The sequence below is a fragment of the Cyphomyrmex costatus genome, unplaced genomic scaffold (assembly GCF_001594065.2).
Source record: "Cyphomyrmex costatus isolate MS0001 unplaced genomic scaffold, Ccosl1.0 scaffold1024, whole genome shotgun sequence".
NCBI classification, from domain to species: Eukaryota; Metazoa; Arthropoda; class Insecta; order Hymenoptera; family Formicidae; genus Cyphomyrmex; species Cyphomyrmex costatus.
In genome coordinates, this window is record NW_017274982.1 from 19,739 (window position 1) to 36,225 (window position 16,487).

General features: G+C 38.1%; 2 protein-coding genes across 2 annotated transcripts; both read right to left on the bottom strand.

The window, feature by feature from the left end:
* Nucleotides 1-2,273: 2,273 nt before the first annotated feature.
* LOC108773670 (uncharacterized) lies at nucleotides 2,274-7,529 on the bottom strand. Its single transcript, XM_018539562.1, has one exon. It carries the CDS (start codon nucleotides 7,527-7,529, stop codon nucleotides 2,274-2,276), a length of 5,256 nt encoding a protein of 1,751 aa, XP_018395064.1.
* Nucleotides 7,530-7,825: 296 nt separating this feature from the next.
* Nucleotides 7,826-13,081, bottom strand: LOC108773679 (uncharacterized). Its single transcript, XM_018539575.1, has one exon. The coding sequence runs from the start codon at nucleotides 13,079-13,081 to the stop codon at nucleotides 7,826-7,828; it is 5,256 nt and encodes a 1,751-aa protein (XP_018395077.1).
* Nucleotides 13,082-16,487: the final 3,406 nt, after the last annotated feature.

A 16,487-nucleotide genomic window follows, 5' to 3' on the forward strand; every position in this document is an offset into this window, starting at 1 on the left:
CATAACTGAAACGTACCCTTTTCGGGACTCGGTCTCTAGATCTCGGTATCGGCTGCACCAATTTTATTCGGACTGGTCGCAATCGAAAGATACCGATGACATTATATAATAAAAGTGTTTTTAGATTTTTGATTCTGCTTTTAAATTCTGAGTAATTTTAATCTAAAGTTTCAAGATGTGAAAACTCGAGATAAAGCTAGTGGTAGCGTCGTGAATTTTACATCGACATGAACATATACACACATCAAGTATCATGTCATCATGTCAATCAAACGGTTACATTTTTATTTTATGCACTTGGCGTCGCGACGCTACCGCGTCGCTTGATCCGTACTGTTATTGACAGTGACAACTTTATTAGAATGAAGCTCTGAATGCTCGTCCGCGGCGCGTGAGCGATCTCGACGCTACGTTGCCACATCGGCCCGCCGACTATGTTGCCATGCTGTGTCGACCTGCGATGCTATGAATCGCGTTGAGACTGGAGACCGCTCACGCGCCGCGGACGGGCATTCAGAGCTTCATTCAAATAAAGTTTTGACTGTCAATAACAGTACGGATTAAAATAAAAAAAATTCTCGTTATAGTTTAAGATCGGCCGAACATTTTCATTTTTTATTCATACTGATTGGATAAATAGTTCGTGAGAACAAAAATCGTAAATCTAGTCATTTTTCAAGCTCTGACATTTTCTATCTCGAAAATTATTGATTTTATCAAAAAAGTCTAAGAGACAAAAAATGTTCAGTTTGATCCAATTTAGCGTACAGAATTTTTTCGGAATTTTTGTTCAAAGTTTAGATTTTTTAAACAAAAAATTGTTTGTAACTTTTTAATGACAACTTCAACAAAGAAAGTATATATACATCCTTTTTCGCAGAATAATATAAGGAATCGGGTCTAACCATTTCCAGTCGCTAAAACGTTGAATTTAGATTTTAAAAAATCAAAACTTTGAACGAAAATTCCGAAAAATTCTGTACGCTAAATTGGATCAAATTGAACATTTTTTGTCTCCTCGACTTTTTTGATAAAATCAATAATTTTGGGGATAGAAAATGTCAGAGCTTGAAAAATGACTAGATTTATGATTTTCGTTCTCACGAACTAATTATCCAATCAGCACGAATAAAAAACGAAAATGTTCGGCCAATCTTAATGAGAATTTTTTTTATTTTAATCCGTACTGTTATTGACAGTGACAACTTTATTAGAATGAAGCTCTGAATGCTCGTCCGCGGCGCGTGAGCGATCTCGACGCTACGTTGCCACGTCGGCCCGCCGACTATGTTGCCATGCTGTGTCGACCTGTGATGCTATGAATCGCGTTGAAACTGGAGACCGCTCACGCGCCGCGGACGGGCATTCAGAGCTTCATTCAAATAAAGTTTTGACTGTCAATAACAGTACGGATTAAAATAAAAAAATTCTCGTTATAGTTTGAGATCGGCCGAACATTTTCATTTTTTATTCATACTGATTGGATAATTAGTTCGTGAGAACAAAAATCGTAAATCTAGTCATTTTTCAAGCTCTGACATTTTCTATCTCGAAAATTATTGATTTAATCAAAAAAGTCTAAGAGACAAAAAATGTTCAGTTTGATCCAATTTAGCGTACAGAATTTTTTCGGAATTTTTGTTCATAGTTTAGATGTTTTAAACAAAAAATTGTTTGTAACTTTTTAATGACCACTTCAACAAAGAAAGTGTATATACATCCTTTTTCACAGAATAATATAAGGAATCGAGTCTAATCATTTTCAGTCGCTAAAACGTTGGATTTAGATTTTAAAAAATCAAAACTTTGAACAAAAATTCCAAAAAAATTCTGTACGCTAAATTGGATCAAACTGAATATTTTTTATCTCTTAGACTTTTTTGATAAAATCAATAATTTTTGAGATAGAAAATGTCAGAGCTTGAAAAATGACTAGATTTACGATTTTTGTTCTCACGAACTAATTATCCAATCAGCACGAATAATAAACGAAAATGTTCGGCCAATCTTAAACTTTAATGAGAATTTTTTTTATTTTAATCCGTACTGTTGTTGATTGTAACATATATTAGGAAAGCGATGGGATGGAAATAACACAAAGGAAATCGGCTTAAATAACACACGCCTTTTATATCGGATAATAATACAATGAAGAACTAGCCGTGAACTAGCAGACTAATAATAACTCGTCGCCACAGATGGCGCTAACCCTCAAACTATAATTTACCATTTCTAACATTCCTCCCACCAAAACTGTAAAAGAGGGTATACAACTAATGTCTATATCGTTCAGGCGTTTTCACGCACCGTCCACTTCTGGTACGGACGGGGTTGTGGAAAGTTTGTGGATCTGGTTCCGGTTTATCTTCTGGGTCCTGGCATATTTCTTCCACATTCTCTTCCTTCGTTTCCTCTGCCATCTCTAGCGGGTATAAATGCTGGATAGGTCGTACCAATTCCCCGGTAGTTGTTTTCACTTTTGCTACTCTTATGATGTTGTCCTTGCCAGGATAAACCTCGGTTATACGAGCTAACGGCCAATCTAGTCGTTTACGATTATTTGAACCTATCAGGACGATATCTCCAACTTTCAAAGGTACGTTATGGCCTCTAATCTTTCTTTCAGCTAATTGTCCTAGATATTCCGAACGGAAACGTCTGCGTAATTCATCACGTAAACTCTGACAATATCTCATACGTCTATTGAGATTGACTTCTATCTTGTCTAGATCTGAAACGTTGTTCTGAGTTACTTCCTGTAAAAACATTGCTGGCGTTAACGGTTTCAGCTGTGTTGTATCTTCTGCTAAGTACGTCAAAGGACGTGAATTAATGACAGCTTCCACGTCGCATAATACAGTATTTAATTCCTCGTAGTATAGACAGGCTTTTTTTAATGTCCGTTTCAGTAGGTCTTTTACTATCCGAACAAGACGTTCCCACCATCCTCCCCACCAGGCTGCTGTAGGAGGATTGAGACGCCAACTTATTTTTTGACAACTGCTAAATTGTTTAATTTTCTCCCAATCTATCTTCTTTAGTAAATTACGGGTTCCTACAAAGTTGGTACCATTATCTGTATAGATGATGGAAGGTTTTCCTCTTCGTGCGATAAATCTTCGAAAAACTTGTAGAAAAGCTTCTGTTGAAAGCGATGTGGTGAGTTCTAAGTGAACCGCTCTATATACAGCACACGTAAATAGACAGATCCACGCCTTTTGATTCTTCCTTATAAACAAAGGTCCTATATAATCAATACCTGTAATCTCAAACACTTTAGCCTCCTTTATACGTTCTTGAGGTAGACACCCGGGTATGGCGTCTGCCCTTTTGGCTCTATGACGTTTGCATGTCCAACAACTATTTATCACTGATCGTACGGCCATTCTACAAGAACGTATCCAAAAGGTTTCTCTTAAATTACTCATTACGGTTTGAGTTCCAGCATGCTTAAGTTGTTGATGTCTATACTCAATTAGTTTCTTAACTAAAGCATGTTTAGGGTCCAATAGAATGGGGTGTCGAAAGTCATACTCATCGATGCGATTTGTTATCGACGATCTTAGGCGTAGCAAGCCGTTCTCATCCGTGTATATATCTAGTGTGCTGAGCCATTTCTCATTTTCTTTGTTGAAAGATTCCTCTTGAACTAATCTAAAAACTGTCAGTTCCGCCTTGGTAAATTCCTCTACTGATAATTCTCCTGTTAGTTTTGAAGTTTGCGGAGCTCGACAATTAATCAAGAACCGACGAACCCAAGCTGTAGTTCTCACTATTCTAAGATATTTGGATTGATTTTTCATATACCACCCGGCTTCCTGTATAGTGGATATGCTTGCATTAATTTCTATTCTGTTATTGCTGTTTGATTTCTTAGTTTCCATATTGATCTCTGTTTCGTTTTCGTTGTAGTCTGATGAGGGCCATTGTTCTTCTGGTAACTTGAGCCACGCCGGGCCTTCCCACCATCGCGATTCCACTAACTGCTTCGCCTTGCAACCTCTTGAAGGCAAGTCAGCGGGGTTCATAGATCCGGGTACGTGACGCCATTGTTGTGGATTAGATATTAAACGTATCTCCTTGACTCTATTTTCCACAAACGTGTTCCACTGTTTGTTCTTCTGTATCCATGCCAAAACAGTTGTGGAATCCGACCAATATAAAACTTCTGCGTCTCCGTAATCTTCTGTATCCTTTATTGAGTTCCAGAGTCTGGCTCCTATGGTGGCAGCAAGTAGTTCCAAACGTGGGATGGTTATCTTTATGGTAGGTGTCACTCGGGATTTTGCTTGTATGAGCTGTACATACACGTTGTCTAGTGTCTGCGTCCGTGCGAAGACAGCAGCTGCATACGCTTCTTGACTAGCGTCTGTAAATATGTGAAAAGATATCTTGCCTCCCTCTGGACCGAATGCCCATCGTGGTATACAGAGCTCTTTTAACCAATGGAGTTGTTGTAACCAATTATTGAAGTCAGTCTTTACCTCTTCTGGAACCTCGTCATCCCAGCCGATTTTACATGACCAGAGTTTCTGCAACAAAAGTTTAGGTTCTAATGATATAGGGGCAGAAACGCCTATGGGATCGTAAACTCTTTGAGCCGCTGCTAAAATATGTCTCTTCGTGACTTGATGCGTTGTTTGCGACTCCAACGTTGTAGGTGTCAACTTCAGCGTATCTCGTTTTTTGTTCCACAGTAAGCCAAGCACTGAAGTCCACTCGGGGTTTTCCTCTTGTCCCGTATATTCCCATCCTCGTAAATCAAATTTGCCTTCTGCCATGATACGTCTTGCGGTGATCTCGAATTCTATAGCTTCATTTCTTGAATTAACACTGGTCACACAGTTGTCTACATAGAATGATCTCTTCAATTGACAAATGAAATTCTTTTCCTTTTTATTTTCTGTCTTCTGTGATACTCTTTCTAGATGGTATTCGATGGTTCCTCCGAGAAGAAAAGGACTGCAAGAGGCTCCGAAAATTACTCGCCGATGTCTATATACCTCTATCTCTTGCGAAAGAATTTTACTCCACCATAAAAAACGTAGTACATCTCTGTCACTTGGCGTAATGCTTATCTGTAGGAAGGCTCTTCGTATATCTGACGTCAGTCCCACTGCACGTCGTCTGAAGCGCAACAAAATTTTCGGAATTAATTCAATCAGATTGGGACCTTTTTCTAAACAGTGATTAAGTGATAGCGTATTTTCTCCTCTAGCTGATGCATCAAACACGGGCCTTAACTTTGTAGTGCTATTTTCTTTAGTGACGCCTCTATGAGGTAGGTAATAGGATTCTTTTTCTACTTCTTTATACGGTACCTTTTCTATAATGCCTTCCTCAAGCCAATCATCAAAAATTTCTTGATATGCGTCATACAAGCCTAGTGTTTTAAGTTTCTTAGTAGTAGTTGCAAGTCGTCTCACTGCTGATTTCTTGTTATCCGTTAAGGGCAAATGATCTTCTTTCCAAGGAAGCAATACTTCATAACGGCTCTCTTCATTTACTTTGATGGTTTGCCAGAAGTTCTCTTTAACCTCTGTTTGTCGGACGTCTTCCGATTTCTTCACAATTGGATCTGTAATACCTAGTGTATCCAATTTCCATAAATCTGCAACATTTTCCACCTCGGTGAACATAGATACAACTGTAAGTGTCGTGTCTTCTTTAGGATTCGTTTGTGTATCTACTTTACCCATCAGCGTCCATCCGAGTAATGTTTCGAAAGCTATGATTCCACTCTTAAGCACTTTTCTTCTTCCTGTTAGAAGTTTTCCAGCGATATCTGCGCCTATCAGTATGCCGATCGACTCGTTTCTTGTGTTAATATCGGTAATCTTGATTCCATCTTGTTGTAGCTCTTGTAACCATGGTCCTTTACTAACTGAAGGTACCTTTTCACATATAGATTTTTGATTTAATGCTATAAAGTCACAAGAGTACGATTCATCCAAGCTTTTAACGTAAACACGATATCCTTTGTGTGTCGACGGACTTGATTTTGCACCTCCGAATAACATGTGTACAATAAGTTGCTCGCCCATGATCTCGAATTCCATCTTTTCGGCATAATAGTCAGTAATATATGACCTATGTGACCCGGTGTCAATAATAGCTCTAACCACCTGTTCTTTGCCTTGATGTACTAGTTTGACTCGAAGTGTCTGCAGAAATACTTCTCCTGTAAAAGAAATGTTAGCGAGCGTTGATTGTTCTTGTGTACAGGCAGATTCTTTTGTTTGCTTGTTTTCCATAGGAGCATTCGAAGTTGTACCGCGACACATAATTAGCACATGCCTTTTGCCGCACCATTCGCATTTTCCTCTATATCGGCAATATTTACAACTGTGCCCTGTTTTAACGCAATAAAAACAAGCGTTTTTCTCTTTAACGATCTTGGATCTATCTTCATATGACATCTTCTTAGCCTTGATACATGAAGTGCTGTCGTGTTCTTGTTCACAAAATATGCAACGAAGTGTCTTGTTTTCTTTAGTTGCAATTAATCCTGCAGCTGTAGCGATCTCTTTTGGCTCCGTTTTTGTCTTTTTCTTATACTTGTCCTGATTTGATGCTTCTTTGCTTATGCCAAAGCCACTCATTGCCATCGCAATTCTATCTTCGCTCATCATCTCTGTATGTAGAAAGGACATCAATTCTTCCAAACGTTGTTTAGATGTAATAGCGTTGAGTGCTCTTGCATCACGTTGCCATACGCGTAAGAGATCCTCTGGCAGTGATGATTCTACTAGCGGATACAATATTGCAGCGCACATGTCCGTAGTAACTCCTAGTGATTCTAAAGCTCTAAGTTGTGTTTCGAGTTTGTCATATATATTAGATAAAGAGGTAGAATTCGATTTAGCTGACTGATTCAATACTAACTTGAGCATCTCTCGTATATAGACCTCCACCAATAAATCTTCTCTTCCATAACGTGCTTTTAAACTCGAAATAACCTTGTCGTAATTCGTAGCTGTCGGAGGGAAACTGTTTACTAACATACTTGCTCGAGAGTCTTTAACCATCGCTTGGATCAAATACTGGAATTTGTCCTCCTTGGTTATGTTCGTATCTTCATGGATGTGCTTGAAAAGACTCCAGAACTGTAACCAATCTTTAAGCTCTCCGCCAAATTGCGGCAGTTGTATTTTGGGCAATTTATACGTACGCGTATTATCTCTATAAACTTGTGTTACTTGCCCGCCATCCGATGTATGAGCTGCCGGTTGTGTCGATTCCAATATATTATTGACTGCGAGCTTTGCCTGCTGGTATTTCATCCGATATTCATCCGCTACATCCGTTTCTTGTACTAACTCTTGCTCGTCCGCCTCGCTGTCTGCCATAACCTCGAAGAGCTTTTGGTTCATTTCTTCGAGTTGACTCGCCTTATCTCTTACAATCGCGAGACGTGCTTGTAATTCTGCGTAATCTGGTCTCTCTTTTTCCAACTCCTTGTATAATGAACTCAGATTACGTGTAAATGCTGTGCGGATAGCAGCGCGTGTTTTCCTCATCTTCTCCATCTCGTCCTCTTTTTTTTATTATTTCACGTAAAATATGTCACACAACTAAAGAAGAAGTCCTGTCACACGGTCGCCACTAATGTAACATATATTAGGAAAGCGATGGGATGGAAATAACACAAAGGAAATCGGCTTAAATAACACACGCCTTTTATATCGGATAATAATACAATGAAGAACTAGCCGTGAACTAGCAGACTAATAATAACTCGTCGCCACAGATGGCGCTAACCCTCAAACTATAATTTACCATTTCTAACATTCCTCCCACCAAAACTGTAAAAGAGGGTATACAACTAATGTCTATATCGTTCAGGCGTTTTCACGCACCGTCCACTTCTGGTACGGACGGGGTTGTGGAAAGTTTGTGGATCTGGTTCCGGTTTATCTTCTGGGTCCTGGCATATTTCTTCCACATTCTCTTCCTTCGTTTCCTCTGCCATCTCTAGCGGGTATAAATGCTGGATAGGTCGTACCAATTCCCCGGTAGTTGTTTTCACTTTTGCTACTCTTATGATGTTGTCCTTGCCAGGATAAACCTCGGTTATACGAGCTAACGGCCAATCTAGTCGTTTACGATTATTTGAACCTATCAGGACGATATCTCCAACTTTCAAAGGTACGTTATGGCCTCTAATCTTTCTTTCAGCTAATTGTCCTAGATATTCCGAACGGAAACGTCTGCGTAATTCATCACGTAAACTCTGACAATATCTCATACGTCTATTGAGATTGACTTCTATCTTGTCTAGATCTGAAACGTTGTTCTGAGTTACTTCCTGTAAAAACATTGCTGGCGTTAACGGTTTCAGCTGTGTTGTATCTTCTGCTAAGTACGTCAAAGGACGTGAATTAATGACAGCTTCCACGTCGCATAATACAGTATTTAATTCCTCGTAGTATAGACAGGCTTTTTTTAATGTCCGTTTCAGTAGGTCTTTTACTATCCGAACAAGACGTTCCCACCATCCTCCCCACCAGGCTGCTGTAGGAGGATTGAGACGCCAACTTATTTTTTGACAACTGCTAAATTGTTTAATTTTCTCCCAATCTATCTTCTTTAGTAAATTACGGGTTCCTACAAAGTTGGTACCATTATCTGTATAGATGATGGAAGGTTTTCCTCTTCGTGCGATAAATCTTCGAAAAACTTGTAGAAAAGCTTCTGTTGAAAGCGATGTGGTGAGTTCTAAGTGAACCGCTCTATATACAGCACACGTAAATAGACAGATCCACGCCTTTTGATTCTTCCTTATAAACAAAGGTCCTATATAATCAATACCTGTAATCTCAAACACTTTAGCCTCCTTTATACGTTCTTGAGGTAGACACCCGGGTATGGCGTCTGCCCTTTTGGCTCTATGACGTTTGCATGTCCAACAACTATTTATCACTGATCGTACGGCCATTCTACAAGAACGTATCCAAAAGGTTTCTCTTAAATTACTCATTACGGTTTGAGTTCCAGCATGCTTAAGTTGTTGATGTCTATACTCAATTAGTTTCTTAACTAAAGCATGTTTAGGGTCCAATAGAATGGGGTGTCGAAAGTCATACTCATCGATGCGATTTGTTATCGACGATCTTAGGCGTAGCAAGCCGTTCTCATCCGTGTATATATCTAGTGTGCTGAGCCATTTCTCATTTTCTTTGTTGAAAGATTCCTCTTGAACTAATCTAAAAACTGTCAGTTCCGCCTTGGTAAATTCCTCTACTGATAATTCTCCTGTTAGTTTTGAAGTTTGCGGAGCTCGACAATTAATCAAGAACCGACGAACCCAAGCTGTAGTTCTCACTATTCTAAGATATTTGGATTGATTTTTCATATACCACCCGGCTTCCTGTATAGTGGATATGCTTGCATTAATTTCTATTCTGTTATTGCTGTTTGATTTCTTAGTTTCCATATTGATCTCTGTTTCGTTTTCGTTGTAGTCTGATGAGGGCCATTGTTCTTCTGGTAACTTGAGCCACGCCGGGCCTTCCCACCATCGCGATTCCACTAACTGCTTCGCCTTGCAACCTCTTGAAGGCAAGTCAGCGGGGTTCATAGATCCGGGTACGTGACGCCATTGTTGTGGATTAGATATTAAACGTATCTCCTTGACTCTATTTTCCACAAACGTGTTCCACTGTTTGTTCTTCTGTATCCATGCCAAAACAGTTGTGGAATCCGACCAAAAGAAAACTTCTGCGTCTCCGTAATCTTCTGTATCCTTTATTGAGTTCCAGAGTCTGGCTCCTATGGTGGCAGCAAGTAGTTCCAAACGTGGGATGGTTATCTTTATGGTAGGTGTCACTCGGGATTTTGCTTGTATGAGCTGTACATACACGTTGTCTAGTGTCTGCGTCCGTGCGAAGACAGCAGCTGCATACGCTTCTTGACTAGCGTCTGTAAATATGTGAAAAGATATCTTGCCTCCCTCTGGACCGAATGCCCATCGTGGTATACAGAGCTCTTTTAACCAATGGAGTTGTTGTAACCAATTATTGAAGTCAGTCTTTACCTCTTCTGGAACCTCGTCATCCCAGCCGATTTTACATGACCAGAGTTTCTGCAACAAAAGTTTAGGTTCTAATGATATAGGGGCAGAAACGCCTATGGGATCGTAAACTCTTTGAGCCGCTGCTAAAATATGTCTCTTCGTGACTTGATGCGTTGTTTGCGACTCCAACGTTGTAGGTGTCAACTTCAGCGTATCTCGTTTTTTGTTCCACAGTAAGCCAAGCACTGAAGTCCACTCGGGGTTTTCCTCTTGTCCCGTATATTCCCATCCTCGTAAATCAAATTTGCCTTCTGCCATGATACGTCTTGCGGTGATCTCGAATTCTATAGCTTCATTTCTTGAATTAACACTGGTCACACAGTTGTCTACATAGAATGATCTCTTCAATTGACAAATGAAATTCTTTTCCTTTTTATTTTCTGTCTTCTGTGATACTCTTTCTAGATGGTATTCGATGGTTCCTCCGAGAAGAAAAGGACTGCAAGAGGCTCCGAAAATTACTCGCCGATGTCTATATACCTCTATCTCTTGCGAAAGAATTTTACTCCACCATAAAAAACGTAGTACATCTCTGTCACTTGGCGTAATGCTTATCTGTAGGAAGGCTCTTCGTATATCTGACGTCAGTCCCACTGCACGTCGTCTGAAGCGCAACAAAATTTTCGGAATTAATTCAATCAGATTGGGACCTTTTTCTAAACAGTGATTAAGTGATAGCGTATTTTCTCCTCTAGCTGATGCATCAAACACGGGCCTTAACTTTGTAGTGCTATTTTCTTTAGTGACGCCTCTATGAGGTAGGTAATAGGATTCTTTTTCTACTTCTTTATACGGTACCTTTTCTATAATGCCTTCCTCAAGCCAATCATCAAAAATTTCTTGATATGCGTCATACAAGCCTAGTGTTTTAAGTTTCTTAGTAGTAGTTGCAAGTCGTCTCACTGCTGATTTCTTGTTATCCGTTAAGGGCAAATGATCTTCTTTCCAAGGAAGCAATACTTCATAACGGCTCTCTTCATTTACTTTGATGGTTTGCCAGAAGTTCTCTTTAACCTCTGTTTGTCGGACGTCTTCCGATTTCTTCACAATTGGATCTGTAATACCTAGTGTATCCAATTTCCATAAATCTGCAACATTTTCCACCTCGGTGAACATAGATACAACTGTAAGTGTCGTGTCTTCTTTAGGATTCGTTTGTGTATCTACTTTACCCATCAGCGTCCATCCGAGTAATGTTTCGAAAGCTATGATTCCACTCTTAAGCACTTTTCTTCTTCCTGTTAGAAGTTTTCCAGCGATATCTGCGCCTATCAGTATGCCGATCGACTCGTTTCTTGTGTTAATATCGGTAATCTTGATTCCATCTTGTTGTAGCTCTTGTAACCATGGTCCTTTACTAACTGAAGGTACCTTTTCACATATAGATTTTTGATTTAATGCTATAAAGTCACAAGAGTACGATTCATCCAAGCTTTTAACGTAAACACGATATCCTTTGTGTGTCGACGGACTTGATTTTGCACCTCCGAATAACATGTGTACAATAAGTTGCTCGCCCATGATCTCGAATTCCATCTTTTCGGCATAATAGTCAGTAATATATGACCTATGTGACCCGGTGTCAATAATAGCTCTAACCACCTGTTCTTTGCCTTGATGTACTAGTTTGACTCGAAGTGTCTGCAGAAATACTTCTCCTGTAAAAGAAATGTTAGCGAGCGTTGATTGTTCTTGTGTACAGGCAGATTCTTTTGTTTGCTTGTTTTCCATAGGAGCATTCGAAGTTGTACCGCGACACATAATTAGCACATGCCTTTTGCCGCACCATTCGCATTTTCCTCTATATCGGCAATATTTACAACTGTGCCCTGTTTTAACGCAATAAAAACAAGCGTTTTTCTCTTTAACGATCTTGGATCTATCTTCATATGACATCTTCTTAGCCTTGATACATGAAGTGCTGTCGTGTTCTTGTTCACAAAATATGCAACGAAGTGTCTTGTTTTCTTTAGTTGCAATTAATCCTGCAGCTGTAGCGATCTCTTTTGGCTCCGTTTTTGTCTTTTTCTTATACTTGTCCTGATTTGATGCTTCTTTGCTTATGCCAAAGCCACTCATTGCCATCGCAATTCTATCTTCGCTCATCATCTCTGTATGTAGAAAGGACATCAATTCTTCCAAACGTTGTTTAGATGTAATAGCGTTGAGTGCTCTTGCATCACGTTGCCATACGCGTAAGAGATCCTCTGGCAGTGATGATTCTACTAGCGGATACAATATTGCAGCGCACATGTCCGTAGTAACTCCTAGTGATTCTAAAGCTCTAAGTTGTGTTTCGAGTTTGTCATATATATTAGATAAAGAGGTAGAATTCGATTTAGCTGACTGATTCAATACTAACTTGAGCATCTCTCGTATATAGACCTCCACCAATAAATCTTCTCTTCCATAACGTGCTTTTAAACTCGAAATAACCTTGTCGTAATTCGTAGCTGTCGGAGGGAAACTGTTTACTAACATACTTGCTCGAGAGTCTTTAACCATCGCTTGGATCAAATACTGGAATTTGTCCTCCTTGGTTATGTTCGTATCTTCATGGATGTGCTTGAAAAGACTCCAGAACTGTAACCAATCTTTAAGCTCTCCGCCAAATTGCGGCAGTTGTATTTTGGGCAATTTATACGTACGCGTATTATCTCTATAAACTTGTGTTACTTGCCCGCCATCCGATGTATGAGCTGCCGGTTGTGTCGATTCCAATATATTATTGACTGCGAGCTTTGCCTGCTGGTATTTCATCCGATATTCATCCGCTACATCCGTTTCTTGTACTAACTCTTGCTCGTCCGCCTCGCTGTCTGCCATAACCTCGAAGAGCTTTTGGTTCATTTCTTCGAGTTGACTCGCCTTATCTCTTACAATCGCGAGACGTGCTTGTAATTCTGCGTAATCTGGTCTCTCTTTTTCCAACTCCTTGTATAATGAACTCAGATTACGTGTAAATGCTGTGCGGATAGCAGCGCGTGTTTTCCTCATCTTCTCCATCTCGTCCTCTTTTTTTTATTATTTCACGTAAAATATGTCACACAACTAAAGAAGAAGTCCTGTCACACGGTCGCCACTAATGTAACATATATTAGGAAAGCGATGGGATGGAAATAACACAAAGGAAATCGGCTTAAATAACACACGCCTTTTATATCGGATAATAATACAATGAAGAACTAGCCGTGAACTAGCAGACTAATAATAACTCGTCGCCACAGATGGCGCTAACCCTCAAACTATAATTTACCATTTCTAACATTGATAGTCAAAATTTTATTTGAATGAAGCTCTGAATGCTCGTCCGCGGCGCGTGAGCGGTCTCCAGTCTCAACGCGATTCATAGCATCACAGGTCGACACAGCATGACAACATTGGCAACATGCTCGGCGCGCCGACGTGACAACGTAGCGTCGAGATCGCTCACGCGCTGTTGCCTATCAGCTGATCGGAGTGCCTGGATCCAGAATCTAGCTGTGCATCTGTGACAGTGCGTTTGACAGCTTGGACGGGGCGGCCCGTTCATCGAGCTATTGGCGTGCACCTACTATACTGGACAGTAGTAGGCGAATGTGCGTATTCGGTAATTTTTAGAATATCTATGCTCCGTTGCCATAGTGTGGTATAACCTATAGTACCAGAAGCGTCTAATTTGACGGTACTGGTTTGTAATATGTACCATATGCATGTATAAAAGTAGTGTGTTGTAAATATCAGAAGCGTCTATTTTGACGGTACTGATTTGTATAGTCATATGCATGTATAAAAGTAGTTTGTTGTAAATGTCAGAAGCGTCTATTTTGACGGTACTGATTTGTATAGTCATATGCATGTATAAAATATTTTATTATAAATGCCAGAAGCGTCTATTTTGATGGTACTGGTAAAATAAATATCAGAGATAAAAAAAACGAAAGCGTTTGTTGTAACTGTTATGGCAATATTTATGTCAGAAGCATCTTTTATGATACTGATCTTTTATGGTACTGATTTATACTGCCGTATACATGTATACAATACTTTGTTACAAATGCCAGAAGCATCTGTTTTGTCAGTACTGGTCTGTATCATCATATGTGTGTATAGAACAATTTGCTAGAAATGCCAGAAGCGTCTCTTTTGACGGTACTGGTATATAGAATGTAACGATGCATCCCCCCATCGTTCCGACACATACCACCCAGTCGAACGCCGCTGCATCGCATATTGCTATGCAATGCAGTGATGAGGGCGCATAGCCATGGTGGAAGTATACATGGTGTGCTCAGTTGGTTTAGTGTCTCTCTCGAAAATCGTTTGTCTCGCTTGCTTTCTGGCTTCGAAGAGCTGAAAGGGTACCAACCTTAAAAAAGTTCCTAGAATCTCGGGAGAAAAGTCTGTTATGTTGCCTAATTTTCGTTAATTATACTCGACAAAATGCCCAAAACTGAGTGTACGTTCCACTTAACGTTCGCAACGCTCGCGAGGATCATTTTGTCCTTCTTGTAATCGAATATTAAATAAGGATGAGATGATACACGCGATCGTTGCGAACGTTAAGTGGAACGCACCCTCAAATAATGCTATACAAAACTGCGGATAACAAATAAATTGAAAATAAGTAATGAAAAGGCTCAACATGTATAAAACAATATAAATAAGAAAAAGGGTAAAGAGCCAAATATGTTTAACGTACGTATAATTTAAAAAAACAAACTATATACCTATAAAATTTCCAGACGTTTCGACTCCGATCGGGTCATTTTCAATGTATAAAAGTAAAATTTAAATATAATTAAAAAAGTACAATAAATATAAAACATTCTTCGGTTAAATAATACAAAAATTACAAACAATCTTCATCCAAACTGCATAATTAAGGAATAAAAGATGTAGAAATGATGTCATAAGAGTAAAAAAGATCCTAATAAAAATACAAAATAAAACTTAACGGAGTCATAAAAATTATTTTAAAAGTATATGAATTTATGTACCTTGTCAAAATTGGTATAAAAATAAATTGAATACTGCTATACAAAAGTGCGGATTGAAATTGATCAAGTTTGAGTAAGTAATGAAATCCAGTTGAATTTATTTTTGCTTGCTGTTATACGTTTCTTTGTGGGAGGATAGTTTAGAAAAGGAAACATAAGTTATTACACACTCATTATTTGAATAAACACAACATTATTTATACGTTACGTATTTACATAGATGCTTAACTGAAAAATGAATTGCTTTATGTACAATGTAATTTATTGTAATATTGTAAATTGTGAAACTCCACATTTCTAAATCAAATAGTAACATAATAAAAACAATGTCAGTAATAGATAAAAATAATAAAAAAAAGAATATAACAAAAAGAATATAATATAAGAATCAATTGATCAATCAGTAAAAGAGTTAAATCACAAGGCAATAAATTGAAATGGATATAATGTAAGACTACAAAATAACGTAAGTAACTCAAATCCATTTTGTTAATTTAGTAACAATTAAATTAAAAGGTAATTAATTACCTTGTAAAATTGTATCAAAATACAATTATGATTAAAATAAGTTAGAAAAATTATTTTTTGTTTGAGTTACTTACGTTATTTTGTAGTCTTACATTATATCCATTTCAATTTATTGCCTTGTGATTTGACCCTTTTACTGATCGATCAATTGAATCTTATATTATATTCTTTTTGTTATATTCTTTTTTTTAATTATTTTTATCAATTACTGACATTGTTTTTATTATGTTACTATTTGATTTAGAAATGTGGAGTTTCACAATTTACAATATTTGATGTCTTGCGTTGTCGATGGACTCTTGCCATTTTACTCCGATACGATATGTCTTCAATAGCGAGTGAGATTAATAATACCCACATCACAGAATGTATATTCTTATTTTTCGTTTTTTATAAATATTTTTACTTATGTATTCGTGAATTTTTATAATTTCTTTGTTTGTACATCGTTAATGATATTGCGACTTAACATTGATAATGACCTAATTAAGGTCGAAACGTCTGTTTTTAAATTTTATTAAACTTTATATTTATTTTTAACTAATGACATCTTATATTTACTAAGACCTTTATATTTCAACAAATGTTGGCTCGTAGTCCTGTTTGTATTAATTATTTTTTAAATTTATTGAGCCTTGTTATTTACATATTTTGATAATTAATGTTTAAGTTTCTATTTTTTAAAAAAGAAATATAATTTATCTCGAGAATTGTCCATATTCTAGTAAGAATGCGCCAGAAAAAGGAATTCTTCGAATATAACTGAAATTCCATTTCCAGTAATTAAGATTAAAATAAACGGCTTTCATTCAAAATATTAATGACAGTTAATAAATCATAGTTATTGTTCGATGTTGTGTGAATCGCTGTTTCGATCTCGACTGAGATCTCGAATGACGGAATGG

What these genes read in the sequence shown, in the direction of transcription:
- LOC108773670 (XM_018539562.1), bottom strand. Translation starts at nt 7,529, where the DNA reads ATGGAGAAGATGAGGAAAACACGCGCTGCTATCCGCACAGCATTTACA.
- LOC108773679 (XM_018539575.1), bottom strand. Translation starts at nt 13,081, where the DNA reads ATGGAGAAGATGAGGAAAACACGCGCTGCTATCCGCACAGCATTTACA.